This window comes from Cyprinodon tularosa, unplaced genomic scaffold, assembly GCF_016077235.1.
Source record: "Cyprinodon tularosa strain WSP-4 unplaced genomic scaffold, ASM1607723v1 ctg194, whole genome shotgun sequence".
Taxonomy (NCBI): domain Eukaryota; kingdom Metazoa; phylum Chordata; class Actinopteri; order Cyprinodontiformes; family Cyprinodontidae; genus Cyprinodon; species Cyprinodon tularosa.
The window spans coordinates 865,257-892,398 of NW_024038699.1; the positions used below are offsets into that span (position 1 = coordinate 865,257).

The following is a 27,142-nucleotide window of genomic DNA, read 5'->3' on the forward strand; positions in this document are numbered from 1 at the left end:
GCGCTCTTCTGGACAGAGACCTCTGATGTTTTACCTGGAATCTGCTGTAGCCACTCTCCCAGTTTGGGGGTCACAGCCCCCAGTGCTCCAATTACCACTGGCACCACTACTGCTCTCACTTTCCACATCTTTTCTAGCTCCTCCTTCAGTCCTTGGTATTTCTCAAGCTTCTCGTGTTCTTTCTTCTTGATGTTGCTGTTGCTTGGGATTGCCACATCTATCACTACTGCCTTCTTCTGCTGTTTGTCGATCAACACGATGTCTGGTTGGTTAGCCATCACCTGTTTGTCAGTCTGGATCTTGAAGTCCCATAGGATCTTAGCTCGGTCATTCTCAACTACCTTAGGAGGTGTCTTCCATTTTGACCTTGGGACTTCCAGCCCATACTCATGGCAGATGTTCCTGTACACTATGACATCTACCTGGTTGTGGCGTTCCATGTATGCACTTCCTGCCTGCATTATATTATATTATATATATATATATATATAAATTTTTTTATTATTATTATTATTTTTTTTTTTCAGCGTGGGAGATATTGTATCATAATTGCACCATACTCTTACTAAGGGTAAAATATGATCTAATCAAAGAAGAATTTATTTCATAAGCGTATATAAAAAATATTCAACTAATACCAGTTTATTTTTTCATCATGAAATTAACTCTCATACATCCATCCATTTTCTGGCACGCTTTATCCCGAGTAGGGTCGCGAGGGGTGCTGGTGCCTATCTCCAGCTGTCTATGGGCGAGAGGCAGGGTCCACCCTGGACAGGTTGCCAGTCCATCACAGCGCAACACAGAGACAAAAAGGACAAACAACCATTCATGCACACACTCACACCTAAGGAGAATTTAGAGAAGCCAATTAACCTATCACTCATGTTTTTGGACTGTGAGAGGAAGCCAGAGTACCCAGAGAAAACCCACACATGCTCAGGGAGAACATGCAAACTCCATGCAGAAAGATCCCGGGCAGGGAATCAAACCCGCAGCTTCTTGCTGCAAGACAGCAGTGCTAGGCACTGCGCCACTGAGCAGCCTCTTGCCATACTACATGCCTTCACAAGTCATACATTCATTTATTTATATATTGTCATTTTTATCAGAAATAGTACAAATAGTAGTTTTAGACTTGTAGTTATGATTTGGATCCTGGAAGAATTCTTATACACTGTGTGTTAAAATAAATGAAGAGAATGAAACTGACCCATTCTTTTTTCTCAGCTACAGACATATGTTGTTTATTTTTTAGAGCACAGAACTCTGCAGGATCAACAGAATCAAGTCCAAATGGAAAGCTTCTGGGATCCCTCATAGCTGCATGGTCACATTTTCCAGTGCCATAGATTTATAGTAAATAACTGAAAGATGTAATAAGTTGTATCTTGTTTTGGTTCTTGAGACCGTCGTTTTGTAATTCTCTCTGCAACATAAGAGAGGAGGGAGAAGGAGAGATGAAATGTTGTACAGGTTTCAGACTCTGGACTCACCAATTCTTTTCTTTATGCAGGTTCCTGTCAGTTTGTGGATGATCTGTCAAGCCATCCCTTTACTATCTTATTACTGGGAGTTGAATGTTTAACTTTTATTTATTGAGAACAAGAGACAGGTCATCTTGTTTAAATTTATTAACATAAAGATATTCCTTGCATTATTTAAAAAAATTGACACACTTGGTAATAAAGAAAGATCTTCATCTAAAACTTCACAGTCAAATAAACTACAATAAAATCCTGCTTTTTTTAGTTGAGATATTTGTCAAAAACCAAGTCTATTCAGTACACAAGCTACGGTATTTAAAAACTGTACTTCCCAGTCATTATTATCTCATAAAAGTGTAATGTTCTCCCTTTTTTTTTTACCTTTGAACATATTCATGGGTTCATCTTTAGTAGAACTGATAACTGTGACAGCGTCTTTAAAGGTCTGCCTAAAAATGCATCAGACATCTGCAGTTGATCCAGAACGCTGCTGCCTGCGTCCTCACTTTTTCGTTCTTTCATACGTTTGTCCGTTTTTTTAAAGTATCTTAGGATTTTAATTATTTATTTTATTCTCTTTGATTTTTCATGTTCATCCATCTATCCATCTTCCCCCATTTATTCTGAAGGGTCGCGGTGAGACCAGTGCCTATCTCCGGCATTCTATGGGCGAGAGGTGGGGTACACCCAGGATGGCTCGCGAGTATGTCACAGGGCAACACAGAGATAAAACCATGCACACACAGACACTCACACCTAAGGAAAATTTAAGAGATGCCAATGAACCTTAGAGTCATGTTTTTGAACTGTGGGTGGAAGCCGGAGTACCCGGAGAGAACCCACGCATACACAGGGAGAAAATGCAAACACAATGCAGAAAAATCCTGGGCTGGGAAATGAACCCAGAACCTTTTTGCCGCAAGGCAGCTTTTCATGTTCATTATTAATTTAATTACCTTTATGTATTGTAATTCCACTGTGGTTTTCTCTGTGTGTTTTTTCATATATTTTGAACTGTGCAATTTGAATAAACTTGCTTTGCTTTGTCTCATTAGAACTAGCCTGACTGCAGTAGTTTGGCTATATTTGCCAAAGTAATTTATCTTATCTTAAAGTAATTTTTTTTTTTTCTATCTATTACTATTTTTAATAATATTTCTGTATGGATACATCCCCAACGATTGTCTCTTTCTAATATGTTGAATGGGTGCTTTGGGTGGTTCCAAAACGAGGATTGCATGGGCGGTTCGAGACAGGGGCCTCAGTTCTATAGGTGCCAGGGCCCCTTATGGCCCTGAAGTGAATAGATTACACTAAATAAATGTATGATTAATAAATGATATGTGCTTGTACAGAAACTGTAAATGAAAGATCTCTTGGACCAGTTTTATTTGAACGACAATGGAAAATTTAAGCTGTTGCATTTTTAGCTTAAGCCATATTCAGATATGATATCACTGTTTTCATCTGCTCTATGTGAGGTTTGTTGTTTCACTTAATATTTCAAATAATGAACATTTGCTCTGTTTTTTAATTACTTAAAAAGGAAATACTGGTCTCACCTTGACTCCTCTGATAAATTGGTTCTAGACCCGCCACCCGAGGACTGCTTTCACTTTGCTCTTCAGGCTGGTTCATTTACTTGTGTCTTTTTTTTTTTTAAATCAATACAACACTCCCTGCCCTTTAAACCTGTGTGAGTATTTCACTCTTACCCAATTCTCTGTACTCCCAGTTCAATAGTTTTGTTTAATATTTATACTTCTTAACATTTAGTGACTTTTTTTCTTTGTTTAGGTTTAACTTTTCTTTACCCTGCATTTATTATTGAATTATTTTTACAGTGTACCATAGTCAGATATGCTGTTTTTTAAATGATAAAAGTGTCTTAACCTGTTGTAAATGACAACAGGAATGAGACTTTATATCTTTTACTGCCTTCAACCCATTTCTTGCTTCAAGATTCAAGACATTTTCCAAAACTGTCTTATTTTTGTAGATCTAATAGTTTCTATTTTATTCTACTAAAAAGAATACAACTTGTGGGTTTGTCAAATCAGACATGACATCTAAAAAGCAGATCTTTAGAGTATATTTCTTTCAATTTCATTTGTTCTGTTGTGACAGGGAAGAGAAAAATTGATTTAATTTAAATTATCTACAGTCAAGGGTCATTTATACTCTGCATGGTGTTAGTGGATTAAAAAGCAAAATACAGTTGGTAAAATGTTAAAACAATGGTTGAATAAATAAGAATAAATCATGTTATTAAAACATAAGTCAATTTAACTTCTACTGTATACTTTAAGCATCAGTATTGTCTTTCTATTTTGGTAAATAACAAAAAAAGAAAAATATCAATAACCTAAATGTTTCTTTACTTAAAAAAAAAATCCAGAACAGGTCAATTATAAAAGCGAACTCCTTTCTCACCTTGTATTTCAGAAATAAATAGGGTTTAAAGTTCCACACAGTAAGGTCAAGACACAGCCAACCTTTACAAACACTTTTATTTTTATCCTCGAGAATTTCCCAAAAAAATGAGAAGCTCACAAACAACATTTCCTTGGTGAGACCGAACAAGGCAGTGACACATGTAGCTCACTGTTTTAGCATCAAAAGAACATCATCTTACTTGCACCAGTCTAAAAACACACCGAGATGGATCAGAACTTACATGTAAAAAGATTTTTCTGAGCCTTTAAAACACGACGGCATAGAACAGCAATAAATATAGCTATTTCCTTTGTCGATAGAAAAAAATAGATAATAGTGAGCATGAGCTTGAAGACAGTAAATCATGGCGACCTACCTACAGTATGAACCCTTCATTTAATGCTCTAATATAAATAGAAGCAGGCCATAAGATCTCATGCTTTATTTACATTCAGAAAATGATAAGTGATGGAAACATTTAAAAGACATTTCACCCAGAAATACTGCAGCTGTATGCGTGCACGGCTGCTTAACAGAGACAGATGCTGCAACTAGGACTTTCACAAACTGCTTCCAGCAGCTGCTTTCTGTTTCCTTCATTGCTGTTTTTCTTTTCTTTTAATTCAAAAAGATATTTTAACAGAATGGAAGAAAGAATTTCTTATGAATCTCTCAAAGTAAACACATATAAAATACTGCAATTTTCAGATTAGCCACATGGGTTGTTTTAATAATAGTAATAGTACAGACAGAAGAAACATACCTCTGCATCTGACCCATCCCCTCTGGGAGCAGGGGGCTGCCACTGTGTGGCGCCTGAGGAGCAGTGTGGGGTTAAGAGTCTTGCTAAGGAACCCAGAGTGGAGGCTGTGGGTATGGAACCGGGCACTTGCAACCTTCTCAGAACAAAAGTGCACTGCTCTAACCACTAGGCCAACACTCCCCTAAGAGCAGGTGGCCCAAGTTCAGTCCTTCAGAGCTAACATCCTTCAACTTATATGCTCTCTTCTCCAAAACACATGAATCTAATGAATAACTGCCTCTGTTGAGCTGAAGACATGCTGTGGAACTTCAGCTGTTAGAATCAGGTATGTTGGAGAAGAGATGCATCTTAAAGTTAAAGGGTAGCTCTAGTGAGCTGGACAAGGCACACCGGGTTTTAGAGTGAGTTTTGACACGTTTGGTGCAAGGACTAACACCTGAAATGGTTCTGATTGTTTCTGACGATAAAGTCCAGACGCACTAGATATGATCGTCTTGTTAGCAGTCTTTAAGGTTTCATCCTTTTGTGTGGGGACATATATTTATTTATTATAGTAACAGTCCCTTACTCTGAATTTTTTTACATTTTCAAGTTGGAACCACAAGAACTTCATGTATTCTGAGACCAAAACAGACCAAAACAGTGTAGTGTGTAGCTATGAATGCCGTATCTAAAAAAACGCTTTTATTTTAGTCAAGTCAATAATACCACCTCTTTTAGCCGCAGATTTTTTGGTGCATCTTTTTACATTCTTTTTACATCGAGGCCATTCCAACACATGATTATGCTTTGATCTAAACCATTTCTTTGTTGCTCTGGTTAGATATTTCTAAACCTCTGGCTGAATCCAATAAAGTCTAATTATAGCCCCTAGCTCCTTTTCCTTCACCTTTCATGGGATCAAGAGTAGGAACAATATAATGGGGAGGGAAGGAGCACCGGCCAGCTGAATCTGGACGGCCTTCAGCCTTCTGGACGTCATCACTTAATATAGACACACATAGGTCCAATTGGGACTACAGCCTTCAGATATAGAACTATAACAAACAACACAAATCCAGTGAACAGCTTAAGCTCTCCATTATACAAACCAAAACAAATAAAGATATGTACATTAACAGTAGACATTAAGCAATAATGTCACAACGTCATGTTGCACAAAGGATTGTGGGATTCCTCATAGCTCCTTAGTGCCAATGAAGGACATTGGGAGCACAATGGGGCTCTATTTCCTAATCAGTGACTTCTAAAACAAATTTGAATGCTGGGTTTTGCCTAAAGATAATAAATACACTCTTTGTGTTGGTTTATCACATAAAATCTCAATAAAATACATTGAAGTTTGTGGTTGTAATGCGTCAAAATATGAAAAAATTCAAGGGGGCATTAATACTCTGGCAAGGCACTGTAGAGCATTGTGTGTTTCATCAGTAATTAGAAAAGATTCAAGCAAATCTCAAAAAACTAAATCAGTTGTTGAACATAAACCGATGCAGCAAAAGCAGGAAAAATAATTGGTTCTCAATAGAAGTAATCTTCATAAAACTATGAAAATATTAGGACATGTGTAACACTGAGGATGTTTTTATGTTACATTGTTTGGTTTTTTCGATTTTAGCAACATTGCTCTTTTGTTTTGCCTTTAAGTGCCTCTAAAGATTACTAGCACATAAAAATGTAAATAAGAATGCTCTGCCTTTTTTTAGTGCATCTTGTATTGAAACTCTTTAAACTGAAAGAGTAGAAGTGGGGGGTAAAATGTCAAATAAGTCAAGTCAAAAGTCAAAAAAGCATTGAAAATTAAGCTGTAGTATTTTTAAAACATTTTTAAAAGTTTGGCCATAGCTGCAGAGTAAAATATTAAAACATACTTTTTTGTAACCATATTCGAAAAAAACAAAAACAAAAAAACATTTTCAAACTATTTGAGTGTCGAATGAAATATGATATCAAATGGCTAAAAAATAATCATTATTTACATACCTTTTCTACCACATTTCCCCAAAGATTAATAAGTCCGGCAATCAAAACACCAAGCAATAGGGAAAACAGCCACCCTCTTATCTTCTCTGGCAATCAGCCTCAAAACAAAAGAAGACATTTAAGACAAAGAAGATATAAGCCCCTTAAAATTATAACAGAAATGTCTGAACTGTTGCTTAAAGACAACAGGATAAAAAGCTGCAACAGAAATTTGACAGACACATTAACACTGTGCAGAGCTGAAGCCTGAATACTGAATCATTCATTTTTAGAAACTGTACAAATCTTTATAGTTCATGCTTTATGGAAGCTGATGCTGGATGAACGCTGGACGAAACAAACCAAAGTGTCTCGATGCGCCTTGGAGCATCCAGCACAGTCCCAGCATGCACTGCAAATGGTTAACAGAAATCGGGTGTGTGTGTGTGCTGTGTAGCCCTGCGGCCCCCATCCCCTTCCCCAGGTGAGTGGGAGGTGCTGTGCATATTTACTGCAGGTGCAGCAGGTGTGATTATGGCTGAAAGAGCAATTACAAGCAAATTCTGACAGCTCTCCCTGCTGGTTGGATGCTGGCACTGCAGCTGCTCCTAAGCCTGAGTAGAAAATGGCTGTGCATCAACTATAGCTGTATCTCAGTAAGCGTGAATATTATCGAAAAGTTTACTTATTTTGGGAACTCAATTAGGAAAAAGTCAAACTCATATTGCATAGATTCATTACACACAGAGTGATTCATCTAATGCATGTTTTCTTCTGGTAATTGTGAGGATTATGGCCTACAGCTAATAAGAAAAAAGCACAGACATGTCACATTGTTGCCTATAAAATCATGGGGAAGACTGCTGAGTGAGACTATACAGAAGGTTGAATAGCAAATACTCATTTGTCTTAACTTATCAATAGAAAGTTGAGTGGAAGGATAAATATTGGAAGAAAATAATGCAAAAGGAATTCAGTGTTTTAGGTACCACCATACACAGACATATTCCATACATGGACAATCTTCTCTATTTTCTAGATATGTTTTCAATAAATGCAAATAAAACTTTTTCAATAAATTTGAGATGAATCAAAGTTTATTTAGGTCCAATGTTATGTGCCATCTTTTAGCAGGTGCTTTATGTTGTCCTCTGTGGAGATGCTGATTTCATTTTCCAGTCCTCACTCCCAAAAGTACCAAAATGTTTAATGGCTGCTTTATTGGTCATGGTATGTATCACTTTGTCTAATTGGTCAGGAAGCTACCCTTACATAAACCTCACACAGTCAACGAAGTACTGACAGGAGATAGATCAGACACAGAATTACCAACAATCGGAGGAGGTGAAAGCCACTGAGCAATTCTGAGCATCCTTAATGCCGCTGTAGCGCCAAAGGCTGATCCCCTTCACTAGTTTGATGCAATAAATTTATGCAAAAGTAGTCCTGACCATAAATACCTCACAAAACATGGACTTACAGTTTGAATATCTGGTATTTCTGCGGAAAAAACAAAGCAAAAACCTAAAACGATTTCTAACACACTTTATCCTTCCACTTAACTTTCCATTAAAATGGAAAAAAGAAAATCAATGGTCATTAGCCATAGGCCAGAACAAACAAAATTGATATTTACCACTCTGTCTATAATATATCCGTAGGTTTTTTACTTTGTAAATTAAATTACTGGGGGAAAAAACAACTCAAAAATAACTTTTTGATGATATTTTACATTATTGAGATACAATCTTATGCTATGAGGTGTCTATGGCTACCACAAAAAAATTAAAAATAAAAATACGCTTTCCTCAACGTATTCCAAAACGTCTTTAGGTTACTCATTTTCTTTCATTTTTTTAGATATTATTTTCTCCTTTTATGCATCTTTCACATCATCCTCAACCCCAGTCCAAATAGAATCATGCTAATAGTTGTGGGCATAGAATATCCTATCAATGTTACTGATTAAATTAGTGTAACCTGGCAAGAATACCCTTTCTAAATCTTTTCTAATCACAATAATAATAATAAAAAAAACAGCTAACAAAATCACGTAGTTATCATTCAGCCCTTTAGGGACATGTAAGACGTTTTCTGCGTTTGCTTCTAATGCATCTTCACAATAATGTACTGGATATATTGCAAATATACTTTCATATATCCTACAATATAAGGAGGTGCATTATATACTGTACAACACATTCTGGATAGCATGTTTTCTTTATAGTTTTAGATCATATGCTCGCACAGAGGGGTGGGGTTTTTTCAAATACTTTAAAAATATCAACATTCGGAGCCTGCCAGGTGAGTGTCGGCTTAAAAATGAGCGGTATACATAGGAGGTTACACCAGTTAGGTATAGCACAGGCAGGAGTGAATCAACAACCCCAGAGAGAAATTTGGACGCTCCTGTTTCTTTTTTTGTCTGTAGTCTAAATAGTAAAAGCCCTAAGACAAGCTGTGCTAGATGCAGGCATGCATATCACAGCAGGATAAAGAAAAATAAAAACATTTGCCCAAGAAAGAGAACAGAAGCACATCACTGGACAGAAGCAAAAGAAAACAGGAAAAAAAATTGTTCAAGTCGAGCAAAAAAAAGAGAGATGCAGTTTTTTAGCTGCTTGGCAGAAGCACTGGGAATTTCTGCAGATTTGGCTCTATCTGGCCAGAGAGAAGCAGCAACCGAGTCATCTAGTTATGGTGCACGCTGTAGCAACACCAAAATAACCTCACACCACCCTTATTGGAGCTGAAAGCTGTGATTCTCAATTCTTGTGTGGAATGTGAACGACATTGAGAGGATGTGGCATTAGCAGAAAGAAGGAGCTGGAATTTAGAGGCTCCAAAAACTTGGTGGTGTTATAAAAGTCGATTACAGCGCATCTTGTCAGAGTGGCGGAGTCAGTTCGACTAAAATCAATCATGTGACGAAAAAGTGCGTAAACATGTTTGGTCCCTAACAGAGTGAAAGATTTAAGAAAAAAACCTTGTGAGGATGTAGCTGGAGAGGTGCCCTGAAAGAAGTAAAGAGGGAGAAAAGAAAGGATGCTGGATGTAGGTCCCTGTGATGTCCCATTTGACCTGGAAGCAGCCTTTTTAAGGAACTGTTCTGTCTGATGCTGCTGCATCCAGCATTGGTTCTCAAAGACACCTCCTCTCTGCACATCGCTGACCTCACAGCTGTTCCCCCCCACCTCCTGCACCATCCTCCCTGCTGGATCTGCACCTCCTTGGTAACACGAGAAGACTGGGGCGTCGTGTGGGGCGTCATGGTTGTGGACGGGTGTGGAATAAGACCCTCACCCCTGCTCCCCCTTCAAGCAGAGCTCCAAAACCCTCCTGGATCTGAAATTAAAAGCCTTCGCTGGGAGACAGCCTGCCGCTGGTGGTACGACAACATGCCACTCCCGGCACCCCTTGTCGGGCTTCACTTCTTGACAGCTTGTCTGTAGCTGTGTCTCTGGCCTTCCTGTCGAGGTTTGCTGCTGCAGGCGCTGGCTTTGCTGCTATTTCCCCTGCTGCTGCTGGCCTGACTGGCTTGGCTGCTGTCCTGCAGCGTGGGGCTGGAGTGCGCCCTCTGCAGGCTGCTGTCCTCAAGGAGCAGGGACTCAAACACCGATAGATCATCCTCATGACTTCGGATCTTGGCCCGCAGCAACATGATGTATGTCCCATATCTTGTTTTCTGTGACAGTATGAAAGATGAGAACTTTAAGTGATTAGACGTTTTTCTGACAATCCGAACAGACTTTTCTAATCTATCATATCTACAGACTCCTTAAAAGCATCCATACCTACATAATGTTCACAAATTTGTAGGATTATAACCAAAAACTTTACTCTATAAGCCTGTTGACGTATCAGAAAATGTAGAAGAAGGTGATCTATTCAGATGGGCCTTAATCACTAGTCTGTCTCAGGGCAACACAAAGACATACAACCACGCACAGACTCACAACCAAGGACAATTTAGAGATGCCAATGAACCTAACAGTCATGTTTCTGGACTGTGGGAGGAAGCTGGAGTACCCAGAAAAACCCATGCATGCACAGGGAGAACACAGAAACTCCATGCAGAAAGACCCTTAGCTGGGAATCGAACCCTGAACCTTCTTGCTCTAAGGCAGCCCTAGTACAAACTGCACAAGATCATCTTTTTTTGTACTTAATACAAAATAAAAAAATTTAAACACTTATATCACAGCTCTGTTTGCTTTAACGTTATCATTATTACTGTTGATTTTTTTTAAGTACCTCATGAACACCCCTCTACAAGCAAGTATGAGATAAATAAATGTATACCTATTACAAAGGGTAATATGAGATTAGGTCAGAAAAGGAAATTATGAAAATAGTAAATCATGCTGACAGGACAAACTTTATCCTGAGAGTTCAAATTGACTGTATAAATCAAAGAAAGATGCCCCAAAAAGGGTAAACCTTCATGTTTTCAAGATATTTTTAACCTAAATTTATATTTGTTATCATCATCTTCCCTGATAGCTCACCTTAATTGTTCAATTCACTCAACTGCCCTACTCTGCCCAGTTTTCTAATTATCACTCATCTCATCCACCTGCTGTTTCTCCTTCATATCGGGCTCAGTTCCAGCTATTGGGGCCAGATTATTGTTTGTTTGCTGTTTGTTTTTTAGTTAAGTTTTAGTTAGTCCAAGGTTCATGTCCCTGTTCCAGTGAGAAGATTATTCTGGAGCCAGTGTCTTCAGGTGAGTTTATTCCCTAGCCAGTGGTGAGAGCGTTTCAGCATTTCCTTTGTGATTCTGATCCCCTGATTCCGTTCCCTCTCATCCACCGACCCTGACTGTCCCTGTCTGATCTGTTCGCCTGAACCACCTTTGGATTCCTGCTAGATTCTGCCTGTCTGTGTCTGCGCGTTTTTGTCTAGGCTGACTGCTCTACGCACGGGACTCTGAATTTGTCCTCAGAAGTGCGTTTCTGCCTGAGCTGATTGCTCGATGTACAGGACTCTGGACCTGCCTTCATGCTCTGTTGGATTCCTGGAACCCCGATCTGTCCGTTCCTGAGTCGATCGGAACCCATGACCGTACTGCAGACTCCTGGATTCCAGTCTGATCTGAATCCCTGTCCTGGATTGGAATCCTGCCTGCTCACTGGGGTTGCTGCATCTTGTTAACAGTGCATTGGCTTATCCTGCCTGTGATTGAGAGGACGGACTGAACTGTTAAACCAGATTGTCAGTGATTGGGCGGTGCCCCGTCCCCTACTGCAGTCGCTGAGAGCCGCAGATCCACAGCAGCCCGTTTCTGTTCCGTCTATGTTTTTATTTTAATAAACGTTTTGAACTTTCCTACTGGCTGTCTCACCTTGAATACTGGGTCCATCTGTCCCTTTTCATAACAGTTATAGAAACAGACTGAACAGATCTATCCCTGTAGATCAGGCGCATTTCCATCGATTCTCTAGATGGTCAAATTAGTCCAAATGCAAAAAATAACACTTTTTGCATTTTTTCTAACTTTCAGGAAAAAAATGATTTTTACAATTATGGAATATAAGATGTTACTCTGTTACATAATATTGAAAAAATAACAAACAGTTTATGATTTCACAGAACTTTTACTACCTCAAAGTCCAGATACTCGTCTCGCAAGCGGTACTCTTCCAGCTCCCGGCCTTTAACTTTACGGTCAGGAGGAAAAGATCGCAGCTCGGCGAGCTCAGTGGAGATGGCTCTGAACCGGGCTTCATGAGATCTGATCTGTTCCTCCTAAAAGCACAGGGTCAAAACAAGGAACTTTAAGAGGGTAAAGACAAAGGTATACATCTGCTCATTTGAATAATAATGGAAAAAAACAATAAAAACTGTGCACATTCTTCTTCAATAGGATTTTGTTGGAAATGTAGAAACCAGGACATCACCATAAAAGTGGAAACCTTTACAAAAGGAAGAGTGTTCTTGGCCTTTAGATTCTCTGTAGCATCCAACCACATTTTAAAAGCATATTTACAAGCATGAAACATTTAAAGCAGTTATAAAAAGAAATGCACAATTCAGTTTTTTTAAAATCAAATCTGATACATCTGGGCTGAATGTAATAGCCGATACCAATCCAATTCAACTGTTGAATGACCATATATCTTGCCATGTGAGTTAAGGCTTTAGCCTTGACATAAACATTGCTTAAAAGGGTAACAAAAGAAGACATGTATAAATTAACTTTATATTATTTATCACCAAATGAACAGCAAAAATAAAGAAACAACAGTTCCATGTAATGTGCACCGGATTGGATCTCCGATATCTGATATTAAATCACTGATATCTGATTCAATTCAATTCAATTCAGTTTATTTATATAGCGCCAAATTCACAACACATGTCATCTTAAGGCACTTTACAACATCTGGATATCTGAACCAGGTATTATATTGGTGTATTAGATCGGTGTATCTCTAGTTATAAAACTAATGAATTTTAAAGCACAAGATCTCAAAATATTCAGTATTTTATGAAAAATCCACACCTGCACCAGCATAGCTGTGTGGTGGAATATATTTAAGCTTTTACTTTTGCTTCTTTAAGTAAAGTGAAAGGTACCTCAGAATGTTTTGACATAGTTCCTGGCAGCAGCGGTCGGCTGAACTTCTTCTGGGATCCGATAGCTGCTGGGAAGGGAGGAGATGAAAACATGGCGGCCACTGTGTTTATACGCGTGATCCAAGACTGCATCTGCTCAGCGTTCCTGTCATGGATGAATCACACAGCACTCATTAAAACTAAATACTTGCAAGCACATTAGTTTGAACAAACTGCTTCCACTCTGTGATATTTTATAACAACATCAGCACTTGGCTGGGCTACGGCATCAAAGGGATTATAAATGATCAGAAAATGCAGAGGCGCCGTTGACAAAGAGGTGATTTTAGAGCCAATTAGCTCATGAGAGAACAGGCTCTGTTTAACACAAACAGACCCATTTAGGTCTTGTGAAGAATATCAGCTGGAAGCAGACTGCCTTGCTTCACAATCCCGAGAGAAAAGGAGAAACGATTGGGATGGAGATACAAAGAGAGAGTTGTAGAGAAGAGTTCAGTTATCTGGGACAAATGCAGGCTGCAAACTGGAGCAAAGACCCTTTCCCCCTGGGGCTTAAACATGTAGCCAATGACATGTTACTTCCTGAATCCTGCTGAGTACACCTCCACCTTCACCACACAGCATATTAGCATGTGTGTTCGACAATAATCTGAGAACCTGAAATGGTCTGTACTTATATGGGGCCTTTTAAAGGGGCCATAGAATGCAAAACATCGATGCTGTGTGCCTTCCCTTTATGTTACTACCAGCTCTCTCTGCTACACTGGCAATCAGGTCTGAGCAGTTACACCTGTGGCAATTCAAATTACTGGGAGATGCTGCACCTGGGAGGGGCACAACATATTCCTGCCTCTCCTAATGGATAACTGCCAGATTATTGAAAGTCATTCTTTTGAGTAACCTTCCAGCTATCCTTGTTTTGACTTCCTGATCTTGACCGGTCTTGTTACTGTTTCCTCTTGTCTTGCCCCTTTTGGAGAACACTGTTGGCTTCTGATTCCTGGACATCAGACTGCCTTGTCTCACAACTGAGGAGCCCCTGCCTGGATTGCTGTATATGACCCAAGCCTGAACCTCGGATCTGTCTCCTGCCTCTGGAAACCTCTGCGCTGTGCACTGCTTCTCTGTGCATGACCTTCGGAGTGACTACGACTTGCCAACTAACCTTAAGCCGAGCATATACTATATGATTTTTTTTGCCCTTTCCGGGCCAATTCTCCAGTCATGCAAGAAGTTTTTGATCAGGCTGACTTTCAGCCTCAACGTGAGGCCGATCAGCCTCTCGCGACCACCTCCCGAATAGGAATCGTGAGGTTGGGAGAAAATCAAACATGTTTGAAATTCAGTCAGCCGCCATAAGGTGGTCGTGGGCAAATTTCTCAGTGTGCATGCACAAACAAGGAATCTTATCCTTTCTCTCAGACGAAAACACAGAAGCATGGTGGGGGTTGCGAGTTCTTTCTGTACTGAAAGACCGTAGTAGCTACATTTGCTCAGCGATGTCTTTGTCCAAATACGTCATTGCCTTTTCTTTTGAGGGCTTTCAGCACACAAAATAGCACAAATTGCCAAGGCAACGTGTTTCACTTTAGTGAGCTTCATATTCGTCTTCTACTCGTTTGGCTTCCGGATAGACGAGTCCGAGTAGCGCCACCTCCCTCCGGGGCTGAGTCCCACGTGGTTTTTAGACATACAGTGTGAGCAGTTATATCACATCAGACCATTGGGCCACACAGTGTGAGGACATACATTGTGAGCTGTGAACTTTTAAACCCTGCGGTTTCATCCTATAGTATAAGCTGTAACTGCATGCAACAATTTAACAAATCGTACAGTGTGTGCCAGGCTTTAGCTCTGTCTATTCACCTCAAGATCTTGATCACTCATTCAGTGGTCCAAACAATCCAAATGGAGCCACTAGGCTCAACCATCTGTGCCAGACAAATCTATTAGCTTCTGAAAAGGCTGGTGGCTTTCATTCACTGCACCATCAACATCATTGAGTTGTTCTCAGTCGCTAACCCTGTTCTCCTCTCCACAGTGATTCCAGTCTATCCCTCTTTCTGCAACACAAGTTTATTTTTTTAATTAACTCTTTGAACGGTTACTACTTCTGTTAGTTCAATTATTGGGTCCTCAGATTATGTGCATCCATCCAGTTGTCAATTTATTAAGAGTTTATAATTTTCTTATTAACTGCAAAAAATAAGTTGTACAAGATGGACACAATTGCAAGTCAGTACTAATAATTCCAGTTTCAAAACTAGAATAATTAAAGTTAAATCTTGGTAAAAATAGCTGTGAACTGACCAGAAGGTCACATGGAAGTAGTCTGTTTTGGACAAGGTCACGAAACATATTTGCAGTAGCTACTTTTGCGATAGTAAACAAGCAAGCTTAAAGGTGACATGATTAACAGATCCAAAGCCTTTGCTAGAATAGCTGCAAATCCCAAACTTACACAGAAATAGGCATAAGCAACATACCCTGCAAACGGAAACATTTATAGGTAAAATCTTTCCGACTCGGCCAGGTAATTTCCTCTTGAAAGATTTTAATGTCTTAATCTAAGGGTGTTAGGCAGTTAAGACTTAATTCTTCCAATTCTATCTTAAACAGTTATAAAAAAAACTGTGAATTTAAAATGTCACATTTAAAATGGACTAAAGTGATTGGATTGAAAATGCCATTTAAACATTATCAGTTGGGATATTGTGATTGGATTAATCAGGACTGGAATTAAATTGTAATCTGACTGAGACTTCTGGTTTATGCCGATCTGCATGCATGTAAACACTTAACAGGATCAGATTAGTCTGCATGAGGCTAGCTGACCTTTTTTGGAAAAATTTTGTTGTTCAATTGAATGGAAAAATGGTTCACATTCAAAAATCCTTCCTTAAGACATGACTAACTTCCAATTATTTCCAAGCTTTCTGAATTTCTAAATTGGCTAAATAAAGATTTATTTTAAAGACAAGATGTCGGTATTCTGGAATTCGGACAAAACCTCTTGAACAAATAAGTTAATGACATAAAATCATCGCATTGCTTCTTTGACCAAGTATTAAGTCTAGAAAGGATCCTTTGAAGGGACCTAAAGAAAATCGGTTACTGAAGCTGATACATCAAACTTGTGTTTGTTTGCACTTCATTTTCCAAGCGGTCATCCATTATACAGTTCTCAGCCTTATTATTTGGAAAATGCTCAAGTTTCCATATTTCTAACAGTTTCATGTTCTCCATTCAACAGCAGCAACACAAACATCCTACAACAGATTGCTTAACTTCCCATCCCCCCTTTCATGGATCATGAGGGAGTCTGGGATAACATGATGATACTTGGCTAAAACTGAAAGACTAGATGGTTTATTACACACAAAACCATCTGGGAAGAAGCTGTTGGACTGTGTGAATCCAAATGGTGAAAAAAATAACTTGTCAGATGATTAGATTTGTCTATCACTGTCAGTTCCATGATTCAGATATTGACTTAGCCATTTGGGAGCTTAAATAAGATATTACAAAGGAAAAACTCCTCTAAATTGACAGAAATTATGCTGTAGGCACTTATCAGATATAAGCAGATATCTGATAACAAGTGGTTACTTCAAAACAATTTGCTCCAAAACATGAAAATCTTACATTTGGTCATAAAATGTATACAAGACAAATCTGCTATTTGAAATCTTCAAATAGCATTAAAATAGATTCTTGCACTTTCATTCAAAAGGAAAAATATGCAACTAAGAGAAATCTTTGCTTTTAACACAATTATCACTGCAGTGATGGTTTCATATTTGTTGTAGCTACATTCAACAACATCCTTTCACCATTAGCACAATAGTCATCCCTCTGCTAAAATGTTTCACAAACTACGAGCCTGCAGAGAGAGGAATGTAAGACCATTCTTTATCACAAAATCTACCTGAATCATCCAAACTCCTTAATCTCCTCTCTCTTCAGGTCTCCTCACAGCTATTTTTTATGGGATTCAGTTCCTGGGATCATGAAAAATGGTTGATTTAGAGCCCAGGGAACAATCTGTGGATTGATTACGCCATATGTTCTGAGTCATTACTGTGATAAATGTTCTAGTGGTGACTCATTTTTAATACATTAAAGGGGCTATTTTGATTCAAAATGTTCATATTTCAAAGAGGTCATGATGCTAGGGGCTGCAACAACATTCGCTTCAGGAGCTGAGTGAAGCTCACACCCTGCCCACGTAAATTAATCCAGCAAATAGACTGAATCGTTGGTGCTTCATTTGTTTGATTTCTGCTGCTTTGGTTTATGAAAGAATTAATATTATTTTTTTTAGGTCATTAGGAGTCACTATACCCCAGTTTGTCCTGAATTGAACAAAAGAAGTCTACCTTTTTATTGCATTGTAAAGTTAAAATTTTCTTTTTTGATCTATTATGATTTATTAGCTTAGTCTGATGACATCTAAAGGGGAAAACAAATTCCAGTCTTTAAAGAGGACCAAATGTGGAAGATGTAAGAAAAGAGAAAGAGGCCCACAGCATTACAGATTCTCCACCTTACCATCAGAGTATAAAGTGCTTCCCCAGATATTCCTCCATTGTTTTTAGCCAAAAATTTCCCTCTTAAAGCACTCAGTTCCAGCTAAAGACCCCATAGAGTTTCACAAACTCAATATGTTAAAACTTTAGATTGCAGGACCGGAAACGCTTAAATGATTTTCTCTTACAGCAACTAAAGAGCATGTTACAAAATTACTTTAAACATCATAGGTCAGTAAGAGAAACCAAGTAGTTTGGGTTTGCATGATCAGAAACTGCAGAGAAATCCTTCCATCTGTCCTTAATGTTGTTTTAATGTGATGATTTATGACGTATGTATCCATTTCAGCTCAGCTCACAGAGCATCACAAACAATGCATAATACGACTTACGGTGCCTGGAAGAGATATACTCTCCAGTCAGCAGTCCGCAGGTAGAAGACGTTGGGTCTCTTGCTGTAGTCTGACGCCTTCATTGCTAGAGAGTGATGAATAGACACAGCATTTTTCAGGTCTTCATCCGAGAGCTGCTTATCAGGCCGGTACTCCCCCTAAGATTGAAATGTTCAGCATGAATTAATTTTCCAACCATTTAGAGGGATTTCTCTATCAAGTCAAGAGCAAAAGTGATGGCTGGAACTGAACAAAAACAACTGAACAAAAATAATTTGTCAAATGTTTCATTTGACAAATTATTTAATGTTTAATTTAATGAAATTATGTTTCATAAACCTTGGTTTAGAGATGTAGCTTGAGTAAAAGAGTTATTCTGATTTACAAGGAATACACAAAGGTTACAGATTTGCACAAAAATCTCAATGCCTTTATTTTATACCTGTGGAAGAGATTAAAATGACATAAATACATTAAAATCACAATAATCTTTTAGAGTTTGATTCTTTTATTTAATTGTATTTTCTGAAAATATATATAGTCATAGGTGTATGACTTTGCTTTAGTAGCACAGGGATCTTAAACCTATAGCTCCAGGGCCACACGTGGATCTCTGAATATTCAGTAGTACTTAAAAGTTTACAAACCGTTGTAAACAGAAAAAAATAAGCTGCCAGTAAAATTAATTGAAATCAGGTGCTTTCTGTAATGTTCAGGAAATGTTCAGTCAGACTTTTGCACCTGTTGATGGGTATGCTGGTTCACTGATCCTGAGCAAGGTACTTTAATTTGTCTATTTTTTCAAAAAACACAAATTCAAAATTCATATTTTATTCGACTAAATTATAATTTGATAAATTTTTATTTATTACTTAGTTTTTAGTTTTGTGTTATTTAAATGACAAGTGTGAATTTATCCTGTCCTTTAATGGTAGGGCATGTAAAATTTCAAGCAGAACTGTATAATATATGGAATATATACAAAAGAAAGGCTTTTAAATGTATTTAAAGTAGTTTTCAGCTTTATGTGCTTTAAATTTCCAAGCAGAGTAGATGTCTTTCTTGATTTTGTTTTCATTTTCATATCATTTTATTATTATTTTAATTTCCATTTTTATGGAAAGGAGTACTCAGATGGCCTGTTTTACAAAAATAAGTTGTATTATATGCAGAGGTTGATTAAAATTAACCTAAACCTGGAAATAGAAAGAAAAATTTATCTATTAAGCTTTTAAAATTAAACTTTTTATTTTGTACATATAGATGTACAAGTAAATGTCCCAGGGGTATATTTGAAATGAAAATATGAATGTTTTGGTTTAGTGCATTAATTAGAAATAAAATTCAATAAATGATTATTATCTCATTTTTTTCCAAGCAGGTCACCATTATGAAGGAAACATAAAAAAATGCATGTAAAATTATATATAAATAGCATCTACAAAGATTATTTTTTAAAAAGATTTAAAAAAAAAATAAAGATTTGAATATAAGGCAGTAATTAATACTAGTTGTGCGCAATTAGTTTCAAATCCCACACCTACTTTAGTTTAACACAGTCACAATGTCTGGATTGCATTTTGAATAATACATATTTGACAAAACCTGCTTTGGAATATGTCACTTTAAACTTTTAATCTGTTTTGTTTGACTTCTAATATTTAACATTTATCTTCAGTGACATTGTGTAACAGTTTATGTTTCTGGACACCAAAGCTAAAGCAGGTGCAGTTTTACTTTCCTAATGGGAACAGCAGTCGCCTGTGACTGGAGCCAGACTGTTTCCTCCGTATGGGGCCCTTCCTTGATGCCAGATCTCAGCTTTAGGTTCCGTTATAGCATAAGATTTAAATAAGTAGCACTGATCAAAAAGTGACCTTTGTACAATGTGTTTTTGTTGTTCCTGATTCATTTTCTCTTTTCATTTCCTAACAGAAACCCCATCTAACCTTCTGACATCAATCAGTAACTGGAATGAAAGTCTAACAGAAAGCTTGAGGAGAAGCAGTCAGCTGTCTTTTATTGATGAATAATATATATCAAGCAGAGGCTGGAGCGATGGTTCTCATCATGAGTTTTAAATTAGATACCTGAAACAAGGAAACGTATACATTCCATACAGTGTGTTTATTTAATGTAGGAACCTTACTTTTTGGAGATAGAGAATTAGTCCTTTGAGGATGGCATAGAAAGTCTTCCAGCCTCTCCTCCCTCTTGGTGCTTTAAAAACAAAACAAATGGAGTCAGAACATTGTTAAATGATGCAAATATATGGAGAATTCTTCAAATATAGGAACAAATCTTCATGTTTATTAAAGATGTTCAAACGGTTACACTGATTAGACACTGTGTACATGCACCTGCCCTGTTTGAAGATGCATGAATACAAACAATGTATGTATGCAGATTATTATGAAAAATAAAAAAAATAAAGATTTTATTAACAGAGAAGATTCAGGCAACATTTGAGCCTAATGTGACACGTATTAAATTATTTTTCAGGTCAATATTTGGAGCATATCGATGCTCCATGCAACTTGAGAGGGTCGCATCCCTCATTGAACGAGTCATCTGACCCAGAGCTCTGCTTTTTAGCAGTCTGAGCTGCGTATGTCTGACCAAAATAGATTAGGGTTGTACCTCGGTTGGAGCTACACAAGCACAATTACAGAGAATAGCGTGCAGTCTGACCAGCCACATGCATTTTTCAATGAGCTCTTAATGTCACAACCCCATTCGATTTGATTAGGCTCATGTCTGGTGTGTCCAGGCCATAAACCTGGAAGTCTAGCGCCCCTAGTGGCTAAAGGTTACACATCCATCCATCCATCCATCCATCCATCCATCCATCCATCCATCCATCCATCCATCCATCCATCCATCCATCCATCCATCCATCCTAAAAGTCATGTTTTTTGACTGTGGGAGGGAGCCGGAGTACCCGGAGAGAACAAACACATTCATGGGGAGAACATGCAAACTCGATGCAGAGAGACCCTGGGCCCGCTGTTGAGACAGCTAAGCATACCCGGTCAAACCAGCATACCCATAGTCAATACCAGTTTATCCCATTAGTTTATATATTTAGTTTATCTCTTTAGTTTTGTACAAAAAATAAACTTCAAACTACATCAACGGGCGTGTATCCCTTTAGTCATGTACATAAAACGATTTAATTACTTACTTTTTGGTGTTTTTTGAAGCGTATGGCGATCTGACCTTAAATAGTTTTTTGTACACGTTGAGTTAAAGACTATTTAAAAAAAAGGCTATTTTAAAGTCTTTTTAAAGACTACAGTATTTTTCGTACAAAGCTAAAGCGAAAAATGCAAATCTGACGTCCTGTGCATGCATATTGACTATGGTTACAGTATGCTGGTCTGACGGGGTATGCTCATCTCACAGAACACCGACATTGAACCCAGAACATTCTAGCTGCAAGGCTACACTGCTCCACCATGCAGTCCCCAGAGTTAGACAGTTTTAATATAAAAACAGACTTTGTTGTATTTTATGGAGATTTTTTCTGATACACCAACGCAAAGCCCTTCACAGTTGTGAGGTAAAAGAAAAAGAAGCATTGCTTTCAGTTTTTTACTGATGAAAACCTGACGCTTGTTAGGAGAAATAATATTTTGCTTCCCTATATGAATATTTTTCCATTTCCCTGCAACAAAAAGCATCTCCACAACATGTTCCTTCCAACACCGTGTTCTTTTTATGGCTTTCCGCCATCATGGTTTATATCTAGCCTTGCTTTTATAAAAGCTAATCTTTATGCATAAGAAGCATGTGTAATTGAAGTGTATCTCAATTCTTATTAATCATATTAATCATAACCCTCCGCTTTACAATTATGCACAACTTAGTACCAGTAAAAAAAACTTTGAAATGTGTGGTTTGTTACAAAATATAAGAAAGGTCTGGGGGTTTAATAAAGCTTTTTTTTATTTGATGTGTGTACCCTCAACAGCATTTAAAATGGTATTTGAATAGTACTGGGTTATAGTTCTAAAGGGTTAAATAAAAGGTTAAATGTAACAGTAACATTTCAAGTGCTATAAGAAGCTTTTGCGGAGTAAATATAAATTCTTAGACTCATACTTCTCTTTCCGTCTGGGTCGGCATGGACCTTCCGGACCAAGAATCCGTTCTTGTACAGCAGCATTCCTGTTGGCTCCGTATGCTCTGACAGGGGTTTCCCACTGCTACCAACCCTCTTCATTGGCTTGGAGGCGTCGGAGTCTACTAGGCTGTCCCCCAGCTCTGAAAATGACTTCCGGAGCTCTTCCTCATCTCTATGGAGACAAAATAAAAAAAAACTGATTCCATGGTGATCAACACTTACGTGTTCTGTCTCATTAGCAATAAACACCTCATCATTCATCCCGTCCTTTCTGCCGTGCACTGTGTGCTTGTTACGGCAGGAAGGGCTCAGGACATGAGGTCCTGTGGAGATTTCACGAGTCAAATAATCGCTCATTGCCTGTGTGTCAGTAGCTTTCCAAGGCATTTACTAAGGACCATCACTGAAGGGAAAGGACATACAGGGAAGTTATCTTCAGAGCTTTACATGAGTGTCTTCCTCTCTTCTTTCAAACCAAGTCTTTGAGATTAAAATAGAAAAATGATGACACCATCCTCTTGTTCTGGCTTTAAGGTGGCAAATGGGCACATTTACCCAGAAGACCTTTTGCTCTCGGATACACTGACACATTGCTCTTCCTTTTTTTCCTCTACAACAGCAGCTAAATCTTCAAACTATCCGAGTTACTCTAGTTTATAACAAAGCATCTTTCATGCTCTCAAACAAACCCTAGCATGGTGATTTATGTGCTGAAACCAGACAGAATGACACATTTGAAGCCAGCTAATAATGCAAATCTTGATAAATACATTGTACATTTAATCTACATATTTGTATACTTCTTTATTTCATTTTGGTATAAAATACCATTAAATTATTGGCTTTTCCCACAGTGTTTTAGAGACAACTGACAATAAACTGATAAGTGCCATTACAAACAATCGTGCATAAATGCAACTTAGATAGATGACCTTGCAAAGATATGCCAGCAGACCTCACTACTGTATCACAATCAGGGGAAAAGGAACCGGTGAAAAGAAAAACCACTGGGGCTTTATTCTATTATTAAAAGAGAAAAGTGGTATCCATGTTAAAATGGAAAAGAAACTGAATTTCAACATGGAGTGGGAAGGTAAGGGCTAAAAAATTGACACTTCTCCATAAACCCCTCCTTTTAGCTCAACTGAAGTTTGTACCTATGAACACAACTCAATTCTCCTGTATAGAAAGGAGGCTTTAAACCACACGAACACTCTAGCAGTCTTAAGCACGGTGGTGGAAGCATAATTAACAGTGATTTCAGGGGATGTTGCTGCTGCATGTAGAACAAATGCTTTCCAATGAGTGGGAAAGGGAAGAAGGCTAGATCTGGTCCAAAAGCTAGATTTGGGGCGTTCAAATAATGGAACCGTATTTATCAAGGTTGATTTTATTGAGGTTGAAAATCTCTTTTTCAGGAGAGACCTAGAAAAGTATGGATAAGGGGACCTTTTGTGGCCCCTGGAATAGTTTAGTGGGGCCATTGTCTAAAGTTCAATGATAAAAAAAGTTTTATACCTAATTATTATATTATTATTCTCATTTGAATGAAATAATAAATTGTATTACAAAAGGCTAGTTAATACAGTTTGTCCAAATGCATCAAATATTTTTACAGAAAAAGTGACCAACATCCTGTTTTTGTTGCCATTTATGAACAAAATCAAAAACAAACAATTTTAAAAACTAAAGTAGATTTTTGGATAAGTAATAGAGCTTAAATAATAAACACATTAAAACAGATCATTTTTCTATTTCATGCTTTAATAGTAGGGTTTTAAGTTGCAGGTTAAAAAAAATAGTCTGGAGAGGAAAATTATTTTAAAATCTGCAAAAAATATATTTTTTTTTTGCTTAGGATTTTCTTTGTGGAATCAGGGCAACGCCAATCAGCATATGATCACGGGAGTTTTTGACCAGTCAGAGTGAAATACTGGTTACTCCCTCTATAAATATTGAATGTCTACCCTTAGGATTCAAGGTGGCTGCATTCTATACTTACAAGATCTGTTTAATATTTCATTACTGATTGTTTAGTTTTTATATAAAACATATTTGCCAATTCTGTTCCTATTTTCTAACATTATTTTTTCTTGAATTTGGAACCATTTTATTAGCATGTAATAATAATCTGTACAACAATAATTTTAATTTGCATAAAATGTTGTTTGTGGCTTTTATGAAATATGTACAAATATATTAAAAAGTTTCAGTCATAATTTTTGCCTCAAATCTTAATATAAAGGCAAATACACATGTATGTTTTGGGCAGTAGCAGAGGTTTGGTCATCACCCATCACTCTGGCCATCCCACACAAACTGTGATAAATCTTTTAGTAGGCTACTTATGTACTCATAGAGCTACAGTTGAAGGTAAAAGCTACTATTTTCACTGTGCCTCACTCCTACTAAGGTCAATGTAAAGCTTTATAGAAAGTGGAAAAAAATACAGAAGATGCAAAAAAAAACACAAAAAAAAAACACAATAGAATTAAATTTACTGCACCAAAAACATAATGTGTTTTTTATAATGTTAGATAATAATGTTAGATTATTATCCAAGATTTTATTGGTTTTTGGTAGAGAAAAGCCCCCACAGCATCACAGATCCTTCACCATACATATATCATATAATTACTTTTGGAAGTATGCTAAAATAAACTGTATATTCATGCCAAATGGTCGCCTGCTTCAAAAGCACAAAATACCACAGAGAAAACATATAACATCTTCTTTGTGCATAGTAGTACATCTTTTTGATTACCAGCTATGTCACTATGGTTCTGATATTTTGGACAGATGAAACTGGCACTCATGAAGACACCTCCACTTCCTGTATTGTTTAAAAAAACCCAACATTTTGCCTTTTAATGCTCTTGAAAGGCAAATGTTTTATGTTACAATTCCTGTAGCATAAAACAACTCAATTGACTTCAGGTTTGGATCATCAAAATACTTTTACTGAAATACTGTGCTAGATAATTAATCTTTTGACTTATTTGTCCTAAATACGCAGTCAGTAACTTATATTGGTTGCATCCATCATGGATTGTTGATAGAGATTATCTGTCTGAGCTGCTTCAGATTCAGCTATTTCCAGGCAGGATTTTAGCCTCACCTGTTTTGAATCACCCTCCTTTGCAATTTTTTTTGTTGCCTATATTATTCATTGCAGGTTCTCAGCATTTGATCATTTTCATTTTCCTCTGTTCTCTGCGTCTCTGTCGTTTGGGATCTTGTCAATGTTTCCTGGGCCTCATGTATAAAATCTTTCCTGCACTTTAAAAAGCAATACCCTCAATCAGCCATCATGGCATATTTCTATAATTTACTTATACTTAACATTTTCTGTTCTGAAATTTCAGCTTTATTTCATTACTTTATGGCGCTACAACTCAAGATTGTAAGCCAGTTCAAAGAAATTTAAATTAGGACAGGCCAACATTACTTTACATTCTGAGTTTTAGAAGAGAAACCAGATTCAAAATAAAGATAAGATTTTAGTCACACCTGAAAGGTGCTTCCTTCTCTAATGGTTACCTGTTAACTAAAGAAGGTGACCACCTGGTTACTGAAATACGACTTTATTAAATAAATCTTAAATAATGAAGCACCAAACCTTATGTTTCTCTGTGAGTCTAAGCTTTTATGATATACACCTAAACAGTAAAAATGAATCACATTTAGCCTCATGCAATACTGAAAAAGTTTTTGAAAAAAATGTTGGACTAGCCTCAGTGAAATGAAAACTGTAAGTTTTTTTGTTTGGATTGTGTCACTATGTCGCTAATTAGCATAAAGTCCATGTGTTTTTGCAAAGAGGCACATTCATTATAACTAAGAAGAAAAAAAGGTGGTGGATCAGCATATTAATTTCAAATAAGTCAGGTGTGATTATGCATCAGGTGGAAAAGATGTAGACGACTTGCTGCAAAACACACCATTAGCAATAGTTTAGATCAGAGGTCTTCAACAGGGGGTCCGTGACCCCTAGGGGGTCCACAGAGGTACTGCATGGGGGTCACAAAAGTTTTGGTTAATTAGACTTTTTTTATATTCCCCCCTGCAATTTTTTTCCAGTAATTGAAATATCTTTAAATACACTTTATCATGAATTCAACACATTGTAGTAAACAGATAAATGGGGGCAGAAGATGTCTTTCAGGCATCAGTGCACACATTCAGCGTCACCCAGGAGCTCTTTCAAGCTGGGCACCGTTTCATTCACAACACCTGTCCCATCAACAAGGAATCAGAATCAGAAATACTTTAATAATCCCAGGGAGACATTACTTTCCTTACTTTACTCCATCTGTAATAGAGTGACTATAGGACCAGTATGATATAACAATTTCATACAATATATATAATTAGGGGGTCCCAGCTCCATCTCGCCATCAGCTTGGGGGTCCTTGGCCTGGAAAACGTTGAAGACCTCTGGTTTAGATGTTTCAGATGCTGACTGGAGGTGGGAACCATCTAACAAGATGGATCGCATTGGTGCGATGTGCTAACATGCCTGAGCTACTGTTTATAAAGCTAAATCACACTTTATTTCATTAAGGGTTTAAACACTAATATAATTTTAATGCTCATGTGTTTTTTTTTTATGCTGATTACATTTTGATTACCAAGTTATGACCAAAAGTCATTTAATGGGAATCTTCAGGTTTGCAATGTGAATTGACTTAAAAACATCCATACTGCTCTAAATGAGTTATAAGGTAATTCGATCACATTCCAAATTCTTCAAGATAAATGATGGTTCATAAACATAAAATCTATGCAAAACTGTGATATAATTGCATCCTCTCATTGAGTATGGTTTTCAATGATGTTTTTCCTTCTTTATTGTACATAGTAGCTTA

General features: G+C 37.5%; 1 protein-coding gene across 4 annotated transcripts in view; it reads right to left on the reverse strand.

Moving 5' to 3' along the window:
• Positions 1-8,359: 8,359 nt before the first annotated feature.
• The window catches only part of LOC119782496 (PH and SEC7 domain-containing protein 1-like), a 114,681-nt gene continuing 95,898 nt past the window's right edge, over positions 8,360-27,142 (reverse strand). For all 4 annotated transcript variants that reach the window (XM_038283489.1, XM_038283488.1, XM_038283492.1 and 1 more), the window contains 6 exons: positions 22,253-22,446; positions 20,298-20,368; positions 18,149-18,306; positions 13,228-13,372; positions 12,253-12,396; positions 8,360-10,333 (listed from right to left, as the gene is read on the reverse strand). In XM_038283489.1, the coding sequence (XP_038139417.1) occupies positions 10,076-10,333; positions 12,253-12,396; positions 13,228-13,372; positions 18,149-18,306; positions 20,298-20,368; positions 22,253-22,446 (970 nt within the window). In that variant the 3' untranslated portion in view covers positions 8,360-10,075. The remainder of the gene's footprint in view (positions 10,334-12,252; positions 12,397-13,227; positions 13,373-18,148; positions 18,307-20,297; positions 20,369-22,252; positions 22,447-27,142) is intronic.